General features: G+C 36.8%; 1 protein-coding gene across 4 annotated transcripts in view; it reads left to right on the top strand.

Moving 5' to 3' along the window:
* Positions 1-1,700: 1,700 nt before the first annotated feature.
* The window catches only part of ephb2b (eph receptor B2b), a 129,815-nt gene continuing 112,926 nt past the window's right edge, over positions 1,701-18,589 (top strand). For 3 of the 4 annotated variants that reach the window (XM_015012591.2, XM_015012589.2, XM_015012590.2), the window contains exon 1: positions 1,735-1,882. In XM_015012591.2, coding sequence (XP_014868077.1) covers positions 1,831-1,882 — 52 coding nt within the window. In that variant the 5' untranslated portion in view covers positions 1,735-1,830. Of the gene's footprint in view, positions 1,883-18,589 lie in introns of all 4 variants that reach the window. The other variant, XM_015012588.2, reaches the window with a different exon arrangement.

The following is an 18,589-nucleotide window of genomic DNA, read 5'->3' as shown; positions in this document are numbered from 1 at the left end:
AATGGTTTACATTAGACAGGAAGAAATAATTATTTTTAATTAATACATTTAATAAGTAAATCTAGTGTCATGTCTAATCTTTTTTTTAATTTTGTTGTTTTTATATTGATTTTTATATTTATATTTTTAATTTTTTTAAGATAATGGAAATTTACAATTAATTTTTGAGTATGACATATTTTACAAAATTGAAAAAAATATGACTTTTGCTTGCATAATTATCACAGAATCACTGAATGGTTAACAGTAGTTTCACTAAAGCAAGGTGTAACTCAAAATAGGTAAATGTATGACTATTTTATTTAATGTGGTATATTAAATAAATAACTTGGGGTTATTATTATCAATGGCAGTGAATCCAGAATACTACTTTAAGACCTCTGAAATCAGTTTTGTGTTTATGATGTTCTAGCAGCTCTGTTTCTACTCTTACAATTTATGCATAGTGATAAGATATTGAATCAAATCACGTTTTATGCCCTTTCTTGTGCAAGAAGAAAAGCAGTGCTTTATCAGCTAAGCCATTTTTTTTTTTTTTTACAACAGGTCATTTTTGCCTGTGTTTGATGTAATTACTCTTGGGTGGGATACACTGACAAAGTTACCTGCTTGGAGATATTCCATTAATTAAATATAATTTAATTTCAAATAATAAGTGTTAAATAAGTAACTATAAATATTAATTTAGCATCTCTGCAACATAAAATCGGCATTAGCAATTCAGATATGACTTTGATTAAGTTATTACTAACATTGTGAAATTATTATTATTTGTCTAGACTTTAATGCTACTTTAGTTGTAGGTCTAAAAATGTACTGAATGAGTCATAAAAGCTCCAGAGCGACAAAACGCTGCTTCAAAAATATATGTTGTACTCCAACGTAGCATTGAATCATTAATTGAATTATAATGCATTCACCTTTTTAAACTTTGCCGTGTTTCATCCTGCTTTATTTATTGCAGATGTCCAGCAGAGAAAGATCTATCTATCTATCTATCTATCTATCTATCTATCTATCTATCTATCTATCTATCTATCTATCTATCTATCTATCTATCTATCTATCTATCTATCTATCTATCTATCTATCTATAAGTTTTGCCGGCGAAAATAAGAAAATATTCTCGAGTAGCGACAACAAACAAGTGGTAAAACAATGTTCACAAATAAAACAATGAAGATGTGAAGGGAAAACGGAAAGGTAATTTGTAAACTTACTTCAGTTTTTTCCCGACTTGTCACCTGTTACAATCAGCGCTGGCTGTTGAAATGAGCTGTAGGAGCTTAGTGAATGTCACTAAGACCAGAACTTTGATTAAAGAAAGGATAACCTATAATTTCAATCCGAGCAGTGTGGGACTGAGAATAAGTTGCTCCATCTTTTACACAACATCCCTCAACACTTCATTATCGCAAGGTGAGGCTCTGAGGATTGTCCGTCTGTAGATGATTGACAGCAGGGTGAACTGAAGTGGAAGTGAAGGGGATAAACATTTTCTCTTAACATTGTCCAAACTAACAGTATGAATAATTAAAGTAAGTTAAAACCACTAATGCATATGAAGTTATTCTTTCTCTTTGACGTGAAAGGGAATTGAGTAATGTAGAGGTAAACATGTATGCTGTCCGCCCGTGTTGCTCGGTGCTCCCCTCTGTCTGCTCTTCCATGGTTTCGCCCAAACTTGGTCCAGATTTGAGTTCGTTTTTGCTCTGCTATCTGGGAGCGCTCAATTGCAGGAGAAGGACCGTCAGTCCCCTCTCTGTGTTTGCTGTCAATGGCTTTCTGGACTTATTTCATTTGAATGTCTGGGCTTTTTCAACACCAATAATGGATATTTTATGGATATTATGGAGCATACCAGCCGTGATAGCTGTTGAAGGTAAGCTCCTGCTCGCATCCCGACGGCTGCACGCGCATCCTTCTACCGGCTTGAGTTTGAGACAAAGCGCGTGAATAAATGCACGTTTATTATTTTTAATGGATACTTGCCATTCTCGTAGTTTTAAGAAATCCCGTCGGTGCTTCTTATAGTACCGAAATGTTGCATAAAGACTCCGCTTAGGGACGGTTGGGTGATAATGGGTCACAGTTACACATGCTCTCGCAGCACCCTGTAGCCAATAACCTTTAATAACCTTAATAGTCTTATAAAACTACCGGCTGTTGTGTGATGCATTTACCTAAATTAGGAAATAAAAAAACGTTAAATTTGGCAAGCGCATCTCTTTCCGTGGAGGTGTGTCGCTCCCACTTGTCAGTTGAGAATAAACAACCAAAGACCTGTTTTATACCTTTTATGTTGTTCTTTATGTGTTCTATTACACATATATACAAAATGAACGTCGCCCAGTTTGACCTGTAAAAGCTTGTTTTTCTTTTCAGATCATTGTGCAGTCAGTTGTACAGGGAGCTTAGCAAAGCAGGAAAGGGCATCAGTCAGCGTGGCTCAGCGCACAATGAAACAGGTTGAATGGTAAAAACAGAGCTTTCATAAGCTTTCAGGTGTTTACAGGAATCTATTCATTGTGCTTGAAAGTAACTCAGTAGGGCTTTCTACACGTAGGTCTTTTTCTATTAGGGAATGTGACACCATTACGCACATATTCAGAGGTTGTTTCTTCAAAATACTTTAAAATGTTTAAACAAACAAACAAAAAAACATGCCGTGTCTTTTTTATTATTTGTATTGCAGGTATCTCTTTAGAATGTAAAAAGGCCTAATTAAATTAGCATGTCTGCAGGTTTTGAGTAGCTGGAATGAGTTAGCCCACTGACAGTTCAGGACGGCCACGAACAGTGGAAAGTGTCAGCCCAGTAATTTTTTGCAGTCTATTTTGAGGATGTGTTCAGAAAACAAATGTGTCCTCCTTCCTCTGGTCAATTTAACGAAACCTCATAATTACAGGTGGAGCAAAGAAACTATTCCAGACCAAACCCAATGTAACTGCAGGATAATGTACCAAAAAAAGAATAAAAAACAATAGGAAACTTTTTGTTCATCTTTAACTATGTGCCGTATGTGTATACAGATTTGTTCTTCAGGTTAAAAACCTGGCAGGCTTCATGTACTGTTACGACTGACAGGCTGACAACCATCATGCATATTTGCATAGGCCACAACTTACTGCTCTAGTTCATGTTTTTGGTTCATTTAAACATCATGCTCAGTGGCACTCATTGCAGTGTACACACAGACAGGTTTTCATGATACCTTTAATAAATTTGTAAATGTTGAATTTACAAAAAATTGTGTCAGCCTGGTCCAAGACTGACACAATTTTTAGCTGAACAAAAAAAGGGAAAATATGCTACAATATATAATTTGTTAATAAAATAATTATACCATTATATATTTTGGTCATTTTCCACTGCCCAAATACAACTGCTGTAAATTATTTAGATTAAATCTGTAAATTAATTATTTTCCATATAGAGATAAATCTTGTTTAGGCTGAATATAAACTTATCATATTAAGTGAAAACTGCAATAAGTTAAGAAAAATTTACACACAGATACTATGTAACGTTATCCTTTATATACGCGGTCTATCACAACAGTGTGTTTGTATTTAATTTGTGATATTATTTTTGCTTGATTTTTGTTGAAGTAACTGTTTATTTTTCTGACCTGAATTTGTTTTTGCTGGTTGCTTCAAGTTCAAGGGAAGCACAGGATATGAAAGCTTCCAAAAATAACAACAATTTCACACTATTCGGTGTTCCACTTCCACTTCTTTTTTTTTTTCTCTCTCCCATTCAGACGCAATCAGAGCCACTGTTGTAGTTTTTTTTTTCTTGCTTTTCATATAAGGCTGCAATCAAACATCACCTCGAAATCCTTAAACGGATTTTTCTGTATTGTAATACAATTCATTATGGTTTCATGGCAATGCTTCACGAATCAAATGCAGCATGCCAATTTCAAGGACTTTTTGATCACACGGTGTAGCACCAGTTTATGATTCGAAACCCAACTAAGCCCGTTGCCGACTGAATGCCGTCCCACATCTCAGTTCTACCCTGTGACTCACCCTGCTTGACTGTCCAATGAAATCGCAAGTCGGGCTTACGTAGGAAAAATTAAGAGTTGAAAAAGAGGTCACTGCAGCTCTAATCTAAAAAAAAAATGTCTATCCCAGCATGCAACACTGACAGAGCCCTCCAGTGGACTTTTTTGACACGTTTCATGAAGAGACGACATTTCGTCCTTTATTAATCTTAGCAGTTGAAAGCGTCTTTACATAGTCCTTTTATTAAGCGTCGATAGTAAAATAATTTTATTCCAGCATCAAATTTCATTTTTAATTGCCAGGAAAAAATTTAACTGTCAGAAAAGTGCGGATAAAAATAATTCACAGCAAAAATTAAATTGCGTATGCAGAAAATCTCAATACATGTGCTTATAATGCTTATTTCCAGACAAGCAAATATAAAAGAGGTACATTGTTGTACAAATAATCAATGAATCAAGCAGGGACCATGTTAGGGGGGCTAAGAGGATTAAAACTATGTCTGAACTTAACAAAATCCCAGCTGTGCTCCAAGTGTCCATTTTACAAATAGTACGTTAAATCTGAAAACTATGTTACAACGACAATATTGCAAGGTGGCGCTGAGGGATCACTGTTTGTGTTCTATTTCTGTTTTCTTCAACATCTTATTTCTACTCAAACTACTGCTGAATAGTACGTCCCCCCATTCAAACCTGTACGGTAAGTAAATTTATCCGTTGTATTCAGCCATTATTCAAAAGCATTTACACGTAAAGCGGAACGCAAAACAACCTTAAATCGTTGATTAGTGTTAATGTAAGCTGATGCCATGTCCTATTGGTTTAGTTAACAGCAAGGGATGGGCTCTTTTCGGAAATTAATTGACGCAGTACTGCCTGGGAAATTAGTCTGACTCTGTCAAACATGTCTATGAAAACACACCGTGGATTTATTCCCTTTATTAGCTCACCCATTCATTGTCATCAGTGTTAAGTTGACAGCCCCACTAACAACGGTGACACCAATCTAATTCTGTTGAGTGGAAATTTTCAGATTCATTCTCAGCCATAAAATTGTTGTAGCCTGTATTGTTAGGAGGAGATGAGTTTTACTAGATGGATTATTTGGCTTTTCTGCTGTTGCCTCTCCCCTTCTCCCCTCTTCTTTATTGTGATGTTTGAGTTTGTACTGTCCAAATGTTTTTCTGGGAGGTTTGGTGTTGCTATGATGCAACACCATCCTCAACTAGCCTTGTATGCATGTCATTGTTGGTGTGAGTGGAATGATAGATCACTTTGATACAGCGTTTTTTCCTGTCGTTCTTTGAAGGAAACATAATGGGAGCGAAACCACAGCAGAGGATGGTGAAGTGGGGCAGAATGAGATCACAGCATGGAGTCTTTAAAAAATGTCTCACAGATTTGATTGCATTTCAGTATGCACTGCATTCCTTTAGCTCTGCATTCAGGACTGGACACCACACAGCTGAACATTGGCAAACATGTGCTAATTTGACGTTTTACACTTCTCATAGCTTTAATGTCACATACCATGTTAATTTCTTGATTATTTTTACTTTCAGCTCTATATCCTCATTTGACAACTAAGCAAACTGTCATTGTTATGGGTATTTAAATGTCCTACGTTTGGTGAATGTGTTAATGTAAGTCCAGTAAATGCTTCTGAGAATAACTATCAATAAAGAGAATATTAAAGAGTATAATGAATACAGGTTTATTTTTGAAAAAGCAAACGAGGTAGTTTGTGGAAGGTAAAATAAGTGATCGTATACAGTCCTGTGTTTTCTCAGTCCACCCAGTGAGCAGATGCATGGAGCTGGCCTGCTCGCCAACCGCCACAGTAGGCTTTCACAAAGAATCTGTCTCTATTCAAGCCCTAATCCATGCTGCCGAGGGCCCAGGCATTGTCACTTTGCATGCAAAATTTCAATTAGTACTGGTACCAGTTGTTTCACTTGACGGGGGTGTCACATTTCTGAGACATCTATGGCTACCTCTAGGGCGAGATTAAGGCAGTATCATTGATTTACTTAAGAACATTTTTCCCTCCCTGTATTGCATAAGGTTATACACGGTGTGACGGAACAGCTTAGCTTTGTTGTGGCCACTGTATATATAATATTATATAGATTTTGATTTTCAGTACTTGTGAAAAATAACTGATACATATTTAGATGTTATGTAAAAATTAGATGGAGAACAACTGAAAGCCAGCGGCTTGTGTCGGTCAGAAGTGTTAAAACTTTCACAAAGGGAATTTCTGTTTGATCGGTTTCTGGTCCCTGCTGGCTTGAGCACATTGCTCCTGGCATCAGCCTTTTCAAACATTTTAACTAAAGTTTCTTTCCAACTTGTGATGGATAGCTTGACACTGTTTCCATGCTTTCAGCTGTTTGGATCAGATTGCTTTGGGTTGACTTTTGTGAGCCAACTCTCCTTTTAGTCCCATGGCTAACAGACTTTTGCGGGGTGGGTTCTAAGCTAAAATGGCATTTAAGTTTGTGAAATGTATGTGATGAATAGTGTTGAAGTGTTGAAAAGGCTTCAACTTGCCACATTTTTGGACTTGGAAACACTTCAGAAATCAAGGATCTCTTATGTTCTTTTAATTTTATCTGCTATTTATCTTTGCCAGTAATATTGTTTTAAACAGAAAAAAATAGGAAAATGACTGAAGGGAATTTCCCAAGCCATAGGTAATATAAGAAGTTGCCATAATGTCCTAAAGCGCTGTAAACAGCACAGCATTGTTGTGCTTGCATTAGTCTCACATGATCGGTGAGTTTTGATTCCATGTTATCTTTCAATCATGCTCAGTACATCATTTTTTTTTTGTTATTTATTATTATTTTTTTTTTACATAAAGTAGGCACTGTAAAAAACCTTCATGTTACGTCAAAAGTTGTTTCATTTTTATGGTTTAGTTTGGCTTGGAGAACTTTTGGTCTGTAATTATTTTCTTGTTTTAAAAGAAGAACAGGTGTCACTTCAGTCTCAGGCTTGACTAGTTTCCAAAGAGCAGATGGCCAAATATGGCTCCCTCATGATGCTATCTTGAATAGAAATATTATCAACAGGTGTTTGAATCCTTCAGTATTCTGCAGCATGCTGCCAGAGCCTTGCTAGAAAGTTAAATTGATTTATTTAAATATAGATATGGCATGCATTTATGTCCATTTGTGTTTCTAAAACAATAATCAAAATAAATTTTGCAGCAGTGATATTAATTTCCCAAAGCAGGTGGGTTTTATTTTGACATCACAACATCTGTTGATAATTCTATATGAAAAAGACCCCTTGAACACATTTATATCTGTGTAATGAAAGTTTTCCCAGCTGTCACTTTATGACTTGATACTTAGGAGTTTATTGCAGATAGATGGGGGTTGATTGGGTTTGTCATACTGATGCAGCACTCATTTGTCTCTTGATTGGCTCTAACTGGTCATCAGTGAGTCAAATGCTGTCTAATTGTGCATTATTTCCTCTTACTAAATGCATTAAGGTGGAATATGTCCACTTTATGCTCTTTAAACACATCCATAAAGCACTTTGATTCAGGCTTAGTAGTGGCTTAAAAACCAAATGCCTTTCTAATCAGTGCTTGCTATTTTATTTTTTATGTGCAAATTTATTATTCCTTACCTATGTTGTTTTTTTATCTCTCAAGACTCAGTCCAAAAAAATGTGTGACACTTGGAGTTTCTGAAAATTAACTAGCAAAAAACAAGCATAATTTTAGCAATTAAGAAAAATCTAGTTGCTAAATTTGCCAGAGAAGTTACTACACATGAAAAAAATTAACTGTTTGTAAAATATAAACTGAAGAACTATAAATATGTAAAATTGCAGAGAAATTTACAATGAAACAAACCATTTGCTAAGCAATTGTTGAAATCACTGAAAAGTTATGATCACAAAAGTCATAATTTATTTTTATAGTTATTTCAAAAATAGCAATTAAGTAATTACTGTAATCTAGCCAAGAACATGCTTATTGTTACTGAAATATGAATGAATTATACGTTTTTTAATACAATTCACAAAATACTATACAAGATACGTAATAAAGATCACATAAAAATAGGAGTGCAGTGAGTGCAGTTTTCTGGCGGATCACCCATTTTAAGAGGTCTGACCAGCTGATTCAGATTTTGGCATGCACAGATTTTTTTTATCTGAAAAGTTGCTATAAATATAATGCCAAAGTTGCTAAGTTGGCAACTGTAGGGACTATTGTTAACTGCTCATGTGCAGACATGACCTGGTGCGTATTTCAAACCTTTGCAGAGGTAGATAAGATCAGTGGATAAGATGGTTTAACCTATAAGTATCAACCAATCACCTATCACCTTTAGAAGTACATCCCTAAACAAAAACTCACACTTGAAAGACTGCATAAGACTAAAGAAGGGAAATTATCATTTGATTCTCTTGTTTTGATTTAATCAAGAACTTTTTATTTTGTAAATTGTTTATCTTTCTCTGATTGTCATATGACTGAGTTATGGCCTCTTGATCTTTAATAAGAGATCATAAAAGTTTTTGAATGTCTCTTTTCAACACACATTGTTCATTCAGCCATCCTAGCAAGTCTCTCTTAGCTTATATATATATATATATATATATATATATATTTTTTTTTTAAACTATGATTTTGTTTCGTGTTTCTATAGGTTCTAGTCACTAAAATGTCTGCACTGAAATACTTATTTTAAATTAAATGGCAACGTAAATAAAATATATTTAATGTGAGTAATATAACTGTCATATAAATAAAAATAAAGCTTGTGCCGTCTTCTTGCTAACTAAAAGTGATGACTTTTGAATAGTTTAGCAAGAAACTTCCTTTTACCTCTCTGTAACCTTTCCAATATCTCACACAGAAATCTAGATCAAGGATGTGCCTATATCCTGTTATCTTAATTAGCACATGTTAATTGGTATTGCACAGTCTCTGGGTAAGTCATATTTATTAGGGAGGGCTTGATTCATCCTAACCCGTTGGGAGTCAGAGTTATTAGGGGACAGTGAAATATATTTTCAGCCACACAAAATGTGTAAAGCTTCAGTGTCAAAATGGCCTTGCAAAATCTAGGCCTAATTGGAAAATTAAATTTATTACACAATGCGCTTGCTTGGATTGAAGTTTTACCTATTATTAGGAAAAGTTGTGCCCTTGACGCTTTCCATTTTTGTGTTGTATTTTGTGAGGTACTAAAGTGCGTTTTAATAAGTTTCAAAATAATTATTCATGTCACTTCCTATGTCTGAGTGAGCCATACACATTTAACAATGTAGCGCTTCTAATTTTCAACTCACCAAAGCAGGCTCCTTGGGGCTAGGATGTGGGGAGAAAGAGAGACAGGAGGAAGAGGAGGAGGGAGAGCATAGCCTGAGAGAGGTCAGACCTTGTTTCAGAGATCCTCATCCACATACACCCCAGGTACTGTGACACAGCCTTTATGAGCGCGCCTGGTGAACACAAACCCACTGGATTAGTGTCTGTCTCTCAATGTGCCTGGGAGCAGAGCCCATCGTCAGAGACAAAGCGAGGCTGATTGCGTTGTCATCTGCATCACAAAGGGAAGCCTTTTCTACCTGAACCACTGCCTGTGTGCCGAGCTGCAGAACGCATCTATCAGCGACTCTGGACCCACGTGACATCTGTCTTTTGTTTTTTTGTCCATCTTTGTCCCCTCTCTTCTATTATTTCTCCACGGCCCAAACCTTCTGTCCACCAGCAAGCCCCCCCCCCCTCCCCCACCCCTGTTAATTAGTGTGCACCAGCACTGCTCCTTTCTGATTTTGCTGGTGGTTATATATTTAACACCGTGTGCATCATCCTGCCTCACAACACAAAGCCAGTAAAATAAAATAAAAAAATATCTTCTCCTTTTCCCCTCTGGGTCTGGCTTGCTGGCTGTATCTCAGGTCTGCCAGACAGTATGATAAAAACAAAAACTCAGTCTTTCACTGTCTGACCCTAACAGGTCTATAAGTCTCACTCGGATAGAGACACCGCAGCTGAGGTGCTGCCAGCGGCTAGATGTCTTTTATCTGATTAGTGTACTTGGCAGGCAGGCCCTGCTTTTCTAAAAGTGATGACTGTGGTCCTGTGTTTGTGACCTGACCGGTTCCAGCAGCCATAGCAGGCACAGATAAGGCCTCTGTCTTTGGATTATCTTCTTATGCTTGTAAACATATACGTTTGTCGTATCCTAATGGGCTTTCCTGAATGTGATTACTGCTGTAGGGGGTAAAGATTACATGTTTTTTCAGAAATTCAGGCCTTTAAAAGGAATATGGAATAAACTCAAAATGGTATGACATTTAAATTTCAGATGGAGGCATAGCAACAGAGATGACTTTTTGTGTCCTCAAGTGTGATCGTTTTTATTCACTTTAGTAATTGCATTAGCTCAGAGAATAGAAAATGAACACAAGGCAATTAATTATTTGGCCTTTGGCTGTGACTTGTCTGGTTTTAGGGAGGTGGAGTTCATCTTCCGTTTTCCCAAATTAATTTGGAAATTGTAATCCTATTAGCAAAACCTTGTCAACCCTAAAATGCAATGCACTGAAACTTGCTGCAATTCAGCTAAATGGTGAATACATTATACTGTCACTGCATTGAAAACTTCTGATAAAATGTATGGTTAATTAAAATTAAATTGCATCACAAAACTGATAGAATTCCAAAACAGGACTTTGTGTTGCCTTGGAGAAGATTGGATCTCATGATTTTTTTTTAATTAACTTTGAATTTGTTATTTTTATGCTATGCTTTATTCAGACTTAACACAAATAATCACTTAGTACTGAGTACTGAGTATACTGAGTGTACTGAGTTAGTACTGAGTGTTATATCCAAACCCAAATACCGTGCAGAAAAAAGGGTAATAGCTACAGCCTCTCATATTCATGCATTATGGCATTAATATTATAAACTCAAACTGCATCGTGAACACCACCAAGACAAATAAATGTGAAACATAAAGACACAACATATGGACAACAATTTAATTGGTCATGAATTAATTTAATGAATGCAAACCTGGCATAATCCAGAAATATTAATTTCAGCAGTTTTATTAATTCTTAGAGGAATATTGTAGTGATTAAGGACATATATTTCTTTATTGGGAAAATAAATTCTAAAGCATATGTTTGGTTATTAAATAATGTCTGGAGGTCTTGAAAGTTTAAAATCATGTTATCACTTTTAATAAAAGCATAGCATGATTGATGCATTTCATTTATATCTGCGTTGACTAAATATCTCTCCCATCAGTCAACTTTTGATAAAGACAACAAAATCAATAGCACAGACTCAGTGCAGATTAGATCTCATGATTGTGTTTATGGAGCTCTATCAATTGACACTTCATTGAAGTCGTTTAATATTCAGCAAAGCTGATGATAAATGCTCTGTTTGGGCAGAGAAAGCGATCTAAATTTACATAACCACTTGACTAGAAATGGATCTACTGGAGAAAGCAATCAGGGATATCCAACCACACTCACACTTAAGAGCACCCCTTATTGTAATAACATCTTGTTCCCCTCTTATTTCAGTGAACTATTCATTGTTATTTTATTACAATTTTAAACCTCTTTAAACAGACTGAGCAGGAAATACTATCTCTGAAACGCATTCTGTTAAGCGGCCAGTGAAAGACCAATAAATGTCCTTTGGGGTCAATAAAACAATGTCCGGAATCACAAAGCAGCGTTGAGGTAATGTAGCTGACATAACAGGACTCAGGTATATAAGAAGACGGTGAAATGATGACCGTTTTCCATGCCTTCCCCTGGCAGGGGCCTTTGGAAAGGAATCACAATGGATCATTTGGGAGGGCAGCTGGGAAATCTATAGAGAATCTCAGGAGACCTGCTGTGTCTGTGAAATCAATACAGTGATCCAGCTGAGACCATTAAATGAAATGACTGCTCTATGATAAAGTTAAACATGCAGAATATTATTATCATAGGGCCAAAATAGGCTTTTGATCTGGAAACCATGCAAGCACGTCTGAACATCAATAAAGTTAGATTGCCCTCTATGCATCAAGTACTTTGCAATACATTATATTCACAAATTTGTTTTTGTTACTTAAGACAATTAAGTGAAGTTTAAGTTTGCTTTAATACATTCTTAAGTGTAGTTCAAAACATGATAGAAAATAAATTGAAAATTACTTAAATGTTTGGCGATATGTGACTGAATTACCCTGATTGTAGAGTGACAAACAGCAGACTGACTAATCTCAAAAGCCCATTGCACGCTAAAACAAAAACACATTTACATCCAAAACGTACATCTTTTTTTAGGTGGACACTTCAAGACAAAGTGCCCTAAAGTGAAATGAAGGTTAACATATGTAGCAGTGATGGGCTCTGCTGTGCAGAAAACTCAAAGGAGTGCGTTGACACTTAAGTTCTATTGTACTGCAGCAACGCCCAGACTTCATTACACCTAACCTGAGCATGTTGGACCAGTTCTCCTTTGGAACCTGGTTGCACTTTGTAGTGATCTTTAAAACATAGTGCATGCATGTATCGCCTGTAGGAGGGAAAACAAATAAGCTAAAATAGTCTCGTCATCGGGACTGTATTTAAGGGGGGCAGTCCCTCTTAAATATTTGAATGATTAAAAAGATATGCCTGGGACTCATGGACTGTCTCAAATTCAGTTGTACTGCCTTTCTAAGACCGGCCTTCGCAAACTGTGGCCATAAAGTCTTTAAACTGATAAATCCCCCAAACAAACTTAGCTATTGGTATATGTCATTTTAGAAAAAGTTGCTTTATGCATATTTCCTGCCAGCTAAGAGAAAATCAGAGAATAAATTATACAAATCCTTCTTCCAAATGTTCCTCGGTCAAGCTAAATTCAGTAATTTTAACACAAAGGGCCATTGTTTTGATTTATAGCTTCAGTTTGCCTCAATGAACAAAGTAAAAAGGCTTTGTCATATTACCATGTGACCGAACTTTTCTTCCTTTCGTAAGAGCCAGTAAAACAGAACAGTATGCAGAAAGTAATTTCCTTTGATCTCTGCGCCTACCGTAATATGTCCCATTTCTGAGAAACATGAAACTGAGACCATTCCTGTTTTGTGGCTTTTCTCCCCACAGACAAATTTTAGGCATGGGCATGTCCTAATCTCTATTTCACAGATACCGGCATGGTTATTTTCTGCATCCTGGCCTTGTTGTGTACCTCACAGACACACAATCATTTGAACGCTTCTGTGTACACCGTTTCAAATTCAGCACCTGCAGTGTTGGGCAGTCTGGCTTTTTTGGAATTATAGTATTAACTTGGAAACCAGAAGCTTGAAGCTGGATTAGTCACTTGGAGGTGTGAACACAGGGTTGGAGCAAAAATGGCATTTCAGCTAATATTATGTAGTCACACTTTGACTCCTGGATGTCCTTCCAGGAACTTTGATGATGATGTTACAAAATGAAGTAAATCATTTTCTATGTGCTACCCAAAGTAACACAAAGACATAAAGTTTAAAAAGAAATCATAGTCTTAATAAAAGAATCCATAAGAAAATGTCCCAAAGGCTACCCTATGGAATTTAGTCACATTTGTGACTCAAATGAATGATGAATGTTTATGGATTTTTGAAAGGTGAACCTCTGCTTCCCTGCTATCTGCCATTTTATGTATGGAAATTCGAAAAAGGAGGGATAAGAACATGTGTATGCCACACTCTTCTTTATTTGCAAAGGCATGGTTGTATCTTGACAAAAAGAAATAGGGTGTAAAGGAAAAGTGGAATGAAAACTTTTCCAACACTTTGTAGCTCACTCCAACACAGAAATTAATCTTTGTAATTTTTTAAATCATACAAACATGTTTATAAATAATTTAATTGACATGGGATTTAAGGACAACGTACACTAAAGTGATTAAATGTAGCAAACTGCACTAATAACACAATACTAATTGATATGTCTTTCATCTTTCCCTTCACTTCAGCCATCCTAAGGATAAATCACAATGCGTTTGCTTAAATCAGCACTTCAGGCACTTTTTGCTCCTCTTAAAGATCAAGAAAAGGCAAAAATCTGTTTCTGCCCAAATCCTAACATTCCTTTGCTGCACACAGGTAACAAATTATGGCAGTAAGCAAATACTGGTTTGACAGCGCAAAAGATTAAGCTGTTCCGTGAAACACTGTGCAAATACAAAGAGCAAACACACAGACTTAGGAAAAAAAAAAGACTTATGCTGCTTTACATACAAAAGAAGCTCCTATCAGTGAAGAGAATGAAAAAGGAAATCTACAGTTTGTGTAATGATTATCACTTAATGCATGTAGAAGGTGACATGTTCCTGTATTTAGGTTTAAAAATCCTGATCATGGGTGAAATTATATTTAATTTTGGAAAATGAATTTCCCTGAAGGATCAAATGACTTTAACCCTGACACTGTCTGTCCCTTTAGCCATCCAGCCATAATGCATTTAGTTAGACATTAAGGATCTTGATCAATGGCTACTCTTTAACAAATAGTCATTTATATATGTGTGTAAACCAGATTGCAGATTTTAGGAAGTGTCTGCTTCAACAAGAGGAAGCACTGTTTTTCAAAGCTTTGCGTTTCAATTGTAACAAGGCATCAGCGCTAAAAAACCACAATGCCTAATCCTTCAGCTGACAAAAGAAGTGTGCTGAAGTCCTTACACACTCTTTACACACTTACATTCATGTTAGGTAGGCAGAGGGCACTTCTCAACAGCTAAATCGCAAAGCCTCATTTCAAAACATCTCATTTGCAGCCATCTTCATCTACTTTGTCCTGTTTGGGGCCTTTCGATGAAAAAAAAAATCCTCTTTTCTCTGACCAGGCACCACCTGTCATCCCAATGCTAATGTGAAACGTTAACAGGAGGCTGGATAAAAACCCACCACTTTGTAGAAATACATTACCTGTCACCTTGTCTCTGGGTTTGGACTTCTCAGCTGCCAAAAGATTTAAGGGCCCTTTGCTAGGTTGTCAGAAGAGACATGATTGTGCCTGTGGCCATAAAGAAACATATGTGTGAGGTTTTTTTTTTTAAGGCTTCAAGCAATTGGCACCAGATGTGTGCTGTGAATGGTGTTATTTTTTTTCTCACATGAGCGTGCGTCTGTCATTGTGTACAGCTGCGTGAAGGAAGAGTTAAGTCCCTTTCACGTGGAGTGACGAGGAGGTGAGAACCAGCAGGTCTAATTGAAGCGCTTAATGGGCTGTCTGAAACCATCATCCTACCCGACACTGCACATGGAGAAGCTCATCATCATTGAATTGCATCTGATTTTGCAGCAAACACAAAGACAGGCTGTTGGCTGAGACAGATGATTTTTAAATATGTAAACATCTCTTTATGAATATTGACATACTTGAGTCCCAAAGCAAATTTACAATGTTTACGGAGGGAGTGGACATTAAATTTTGGCCTGACCAAAGTATCCTTTTGTGTCTGTTCTAGCATTTTATAAATCAACAAACTGTCCAGTTTAACTGGTCCTCATATTTAAAATCAATTGATTCTCATAATAAAATACCGGCTGACAAGATTATTGTTCCTGTTTATCAGAGAGATTACTTTTGTAATATAAATAGATAAAATCTCTTCTCATATGTTATGCTGAGATGTGTGGTGTGGAAAGACAAGTCAGTCAATGTTGGCTGTACAGCAAATAAAGCTGGTGCAGCACAGAAGATTAAAAAAAAATGGCTGCTCTGTTGTCAGTCCATCTACATCGAGCGGTCCACCTATGCACTGGTTAAACCCCGCCTCAATTTACATTGGCCAATCACCTCAGCCTTCCAGAGTGGGGGAAAAAAGAAACAAAGTGAACTTTCACATACACAATTTAAACACTAACACTTACTTAATCAATAATAAAATATCAGGCAGAAATTTTATGTATGCAAATGCACAATTTATAAAACATTTTATTCTTTTAACTACTTTAAGCTTCAACCAATCAAACTCCAGCTCTTATCACTGCACATTCTATAAAAGAGCTGGGTTCAAGGCAGGCCTCCTCTTCAGCAGGGTCCCATGGCTGCCACAAAGACACACCCACAAGGTAACAAACATTTCAAACACACACACACACGAACAAACAAGGTTGATTTACACACTCTAGAATAAGAAAAACATTCCTTCTTAACATCATATTTATTTTGAATAGTGAATTTCCCCAAAAAATATAAATATGGAATTATTCTTACCTTGGAAAACACTTTTATTTCTTCTCTAAACCATACTAAATATGTCAATAAATAAAGATACTTTTGGTTGTTTTCCCAGTCTTACTTTGCTTCAAGCCTATCCTAACCACATCCCTCTAGTCCCAGGCAGCTTTGCCTGGCTCTGATCCCAGCAATAGCTTTCTTCCAGGCTCTATCTCTGTCCGTCCCCCTGCAGCCACAGTCCAGATCCCAGCTCGACTCTCAGTTCCAACAAAAAGCATGCTCGATGAGGAGAAGGTTTTATGCACTGCTCAAACACCAAAACATTTCAATCAAAGCCTATACAGCAGTGATGTATGCTGGTAGCATTTTGCAGCTTCTGGGGAGTTAAAAATACCTTTCTTATTCAAGGGAGGGCATTTCAGCAGACATACGATTGGAAACAAACTTTCTACATTTAGCTAAAATAGTTTTTCTTGCCACGTGACTATCAATGACTTGTTTCAGCTTAGGAATGCAAGTGTAGAAATGACTGAGGAGATGTAAAACAGGTGGGTCAGTGATTTTGTTATATTATACATAACTGACAGTAAAGTGTTCCTCTAGGATTTACTTTGAGAAAGGTGGAAGGTTGTGTCCAAGGTAAAGTGAGTTTAGTGAACAGACGGTCATTATATAAAGGCCTTACAGCTGGATTGCATATTTCCCAAAAACCATGGTTTGTCTTGTGGCGGAGCTCTGGAAATGAGCCGTGCTTAAAAGATGGCTAGGTAAATAAACAGAGGAGCTTAGGTTCAAAATGTAAAATCCTAGTTTGCCTTTTTGTTTGATGGTAGAATTACAACATTATCTTACGCACACTATAGCTGGTCTACTTCCAAAATGATAAACTGGTTAAGCATCAAAAGCTTTGTTTTGTCTGATATGATGCTGTCATTTTTAGAGCACATAAACCTTTTATGCTTTGAATAAATTGCGTTCTACATGCTATTATGTAGCTGTCTTGTGTTGGAAAAGCGGCCAGTATTGCCTTACTTCACAACTGATTCTGTAGCATGACTTTCGCTTGCACTGTGTCAAACAAAACCGTTTGAAAAACCTGCTTACCTCCTTGCCTGTGGTGGTGCTGGACCAAGAATCACTAAAGGAAACAAAAGGAAGACATTGAACACAACTTCCGTCTTCACCAAATGTAAACAAAAATAGAGTGGTTAGCGGTTGTAAAATTTCGCTTTTGTCTTTTGCAAAAGCCCACGACTCATTTTTTACACTAGTGCCAGACTCGCACGTTTGTTTTGGTTGTATTTACCCAGAATACCCTGGTCTGTTTCCTGCTTTTGGAGAGGTCTCTGGCCCACTTGGCATTTTTATATCCATTCAAACCGCACCAGAGCTCACATCAACCCAACTGAGATCGAGGTATGTAGGTGGATCAGAGTTGGCCTTTTTGGTCCGCATCAGAGTTTGATTGCATATTCACACCCTTACACTGTTTCAGCAGTATAAAGATAGTTGCCATTGACTTTCATATAACTTGTTCATAGCTTAACAGGAGCCTTTTCTTCTAAAAAGTGCAGAAAAGACGGAGAGGATACATGAGGAATTTTGTACTAACTTTAAGTCAACCAGGCGCAGTTCAATGTAAGGTTAAAAAGAAAGAGTGTTAAGAACTTTCAAATCAACATCTAGGTCAGCCTTGCTCCTTAACCGAATGAGGTGTTTGAAATGGTACCTTTAAAGATAGGTGTTCTTTTAGTTTGATCCTTGGTGTCACTACATTCTTTAAAGTAGCAGATTTCAGACAGTCTGTTTTTGTGCCCCTGTGTCTTGCTTGGAGCAGGCATTTGGGGCAGAGAAAACCTTATTTTACTTCAGTGAGCAAGGGAAACATGTTATAGTTGTAGTCTCTGCTTCTGCACTTGAAAGCACCCTTGACATGGTGTTTTGCCGACTTTGCTACATCGTTGAATATTAGAAGTAGGGCTGTATGATATTAGAAAACCTTGAGATGATTTTGCGTGAATATGTCATTTGCGATATATAATACTGTTTGTGTCCGCTGTGAGCGACTGTCCAATTTGATGGACCATGTCCTTCCTTTAACTATGCACGGTTCGAAGGCCATCAAGCAACACCAGCTTATATATCTGAGATGTTTTGAGTTTTTAACATATATAAATTGTAAAGACAACTCTCTGCTGTACCTTAAGTCAGTAGTGTCCAACCTCAGCCCTCAAGGGATTCTATTTGGCATGTTTTAGATCTCTATATGGTTCAGCACCCATAAATTAAATAATGGCTCACTAGCAGGCCTCTGCAGAAGTCTGACATATTGAGAAGGTAGGCGGAACATTTGAATCAGCTGTTT

The sequence above is a fragment of the Poecilia mexicana genome, unplaced genomic scaffold (genome assembly GCF_051168715.1).
Source record: "Poecilia mexicana isolate PSO_F unplaced genomic scaffold, ASM5116871v1 scaffold_5, whole genome shotgun sequence".
Taxonomy (NCBI): Eukaryota; Metazoa; Chordata; class Actinopteri; order Cyprinodontiformes; family Poeciliidae; genus Poecilia; species Poecilia mexicana.
Note: the sequence above shows the minus strand (reverse complement) of the source record. Positions and strands in the feature narration are given on the sequence as shown.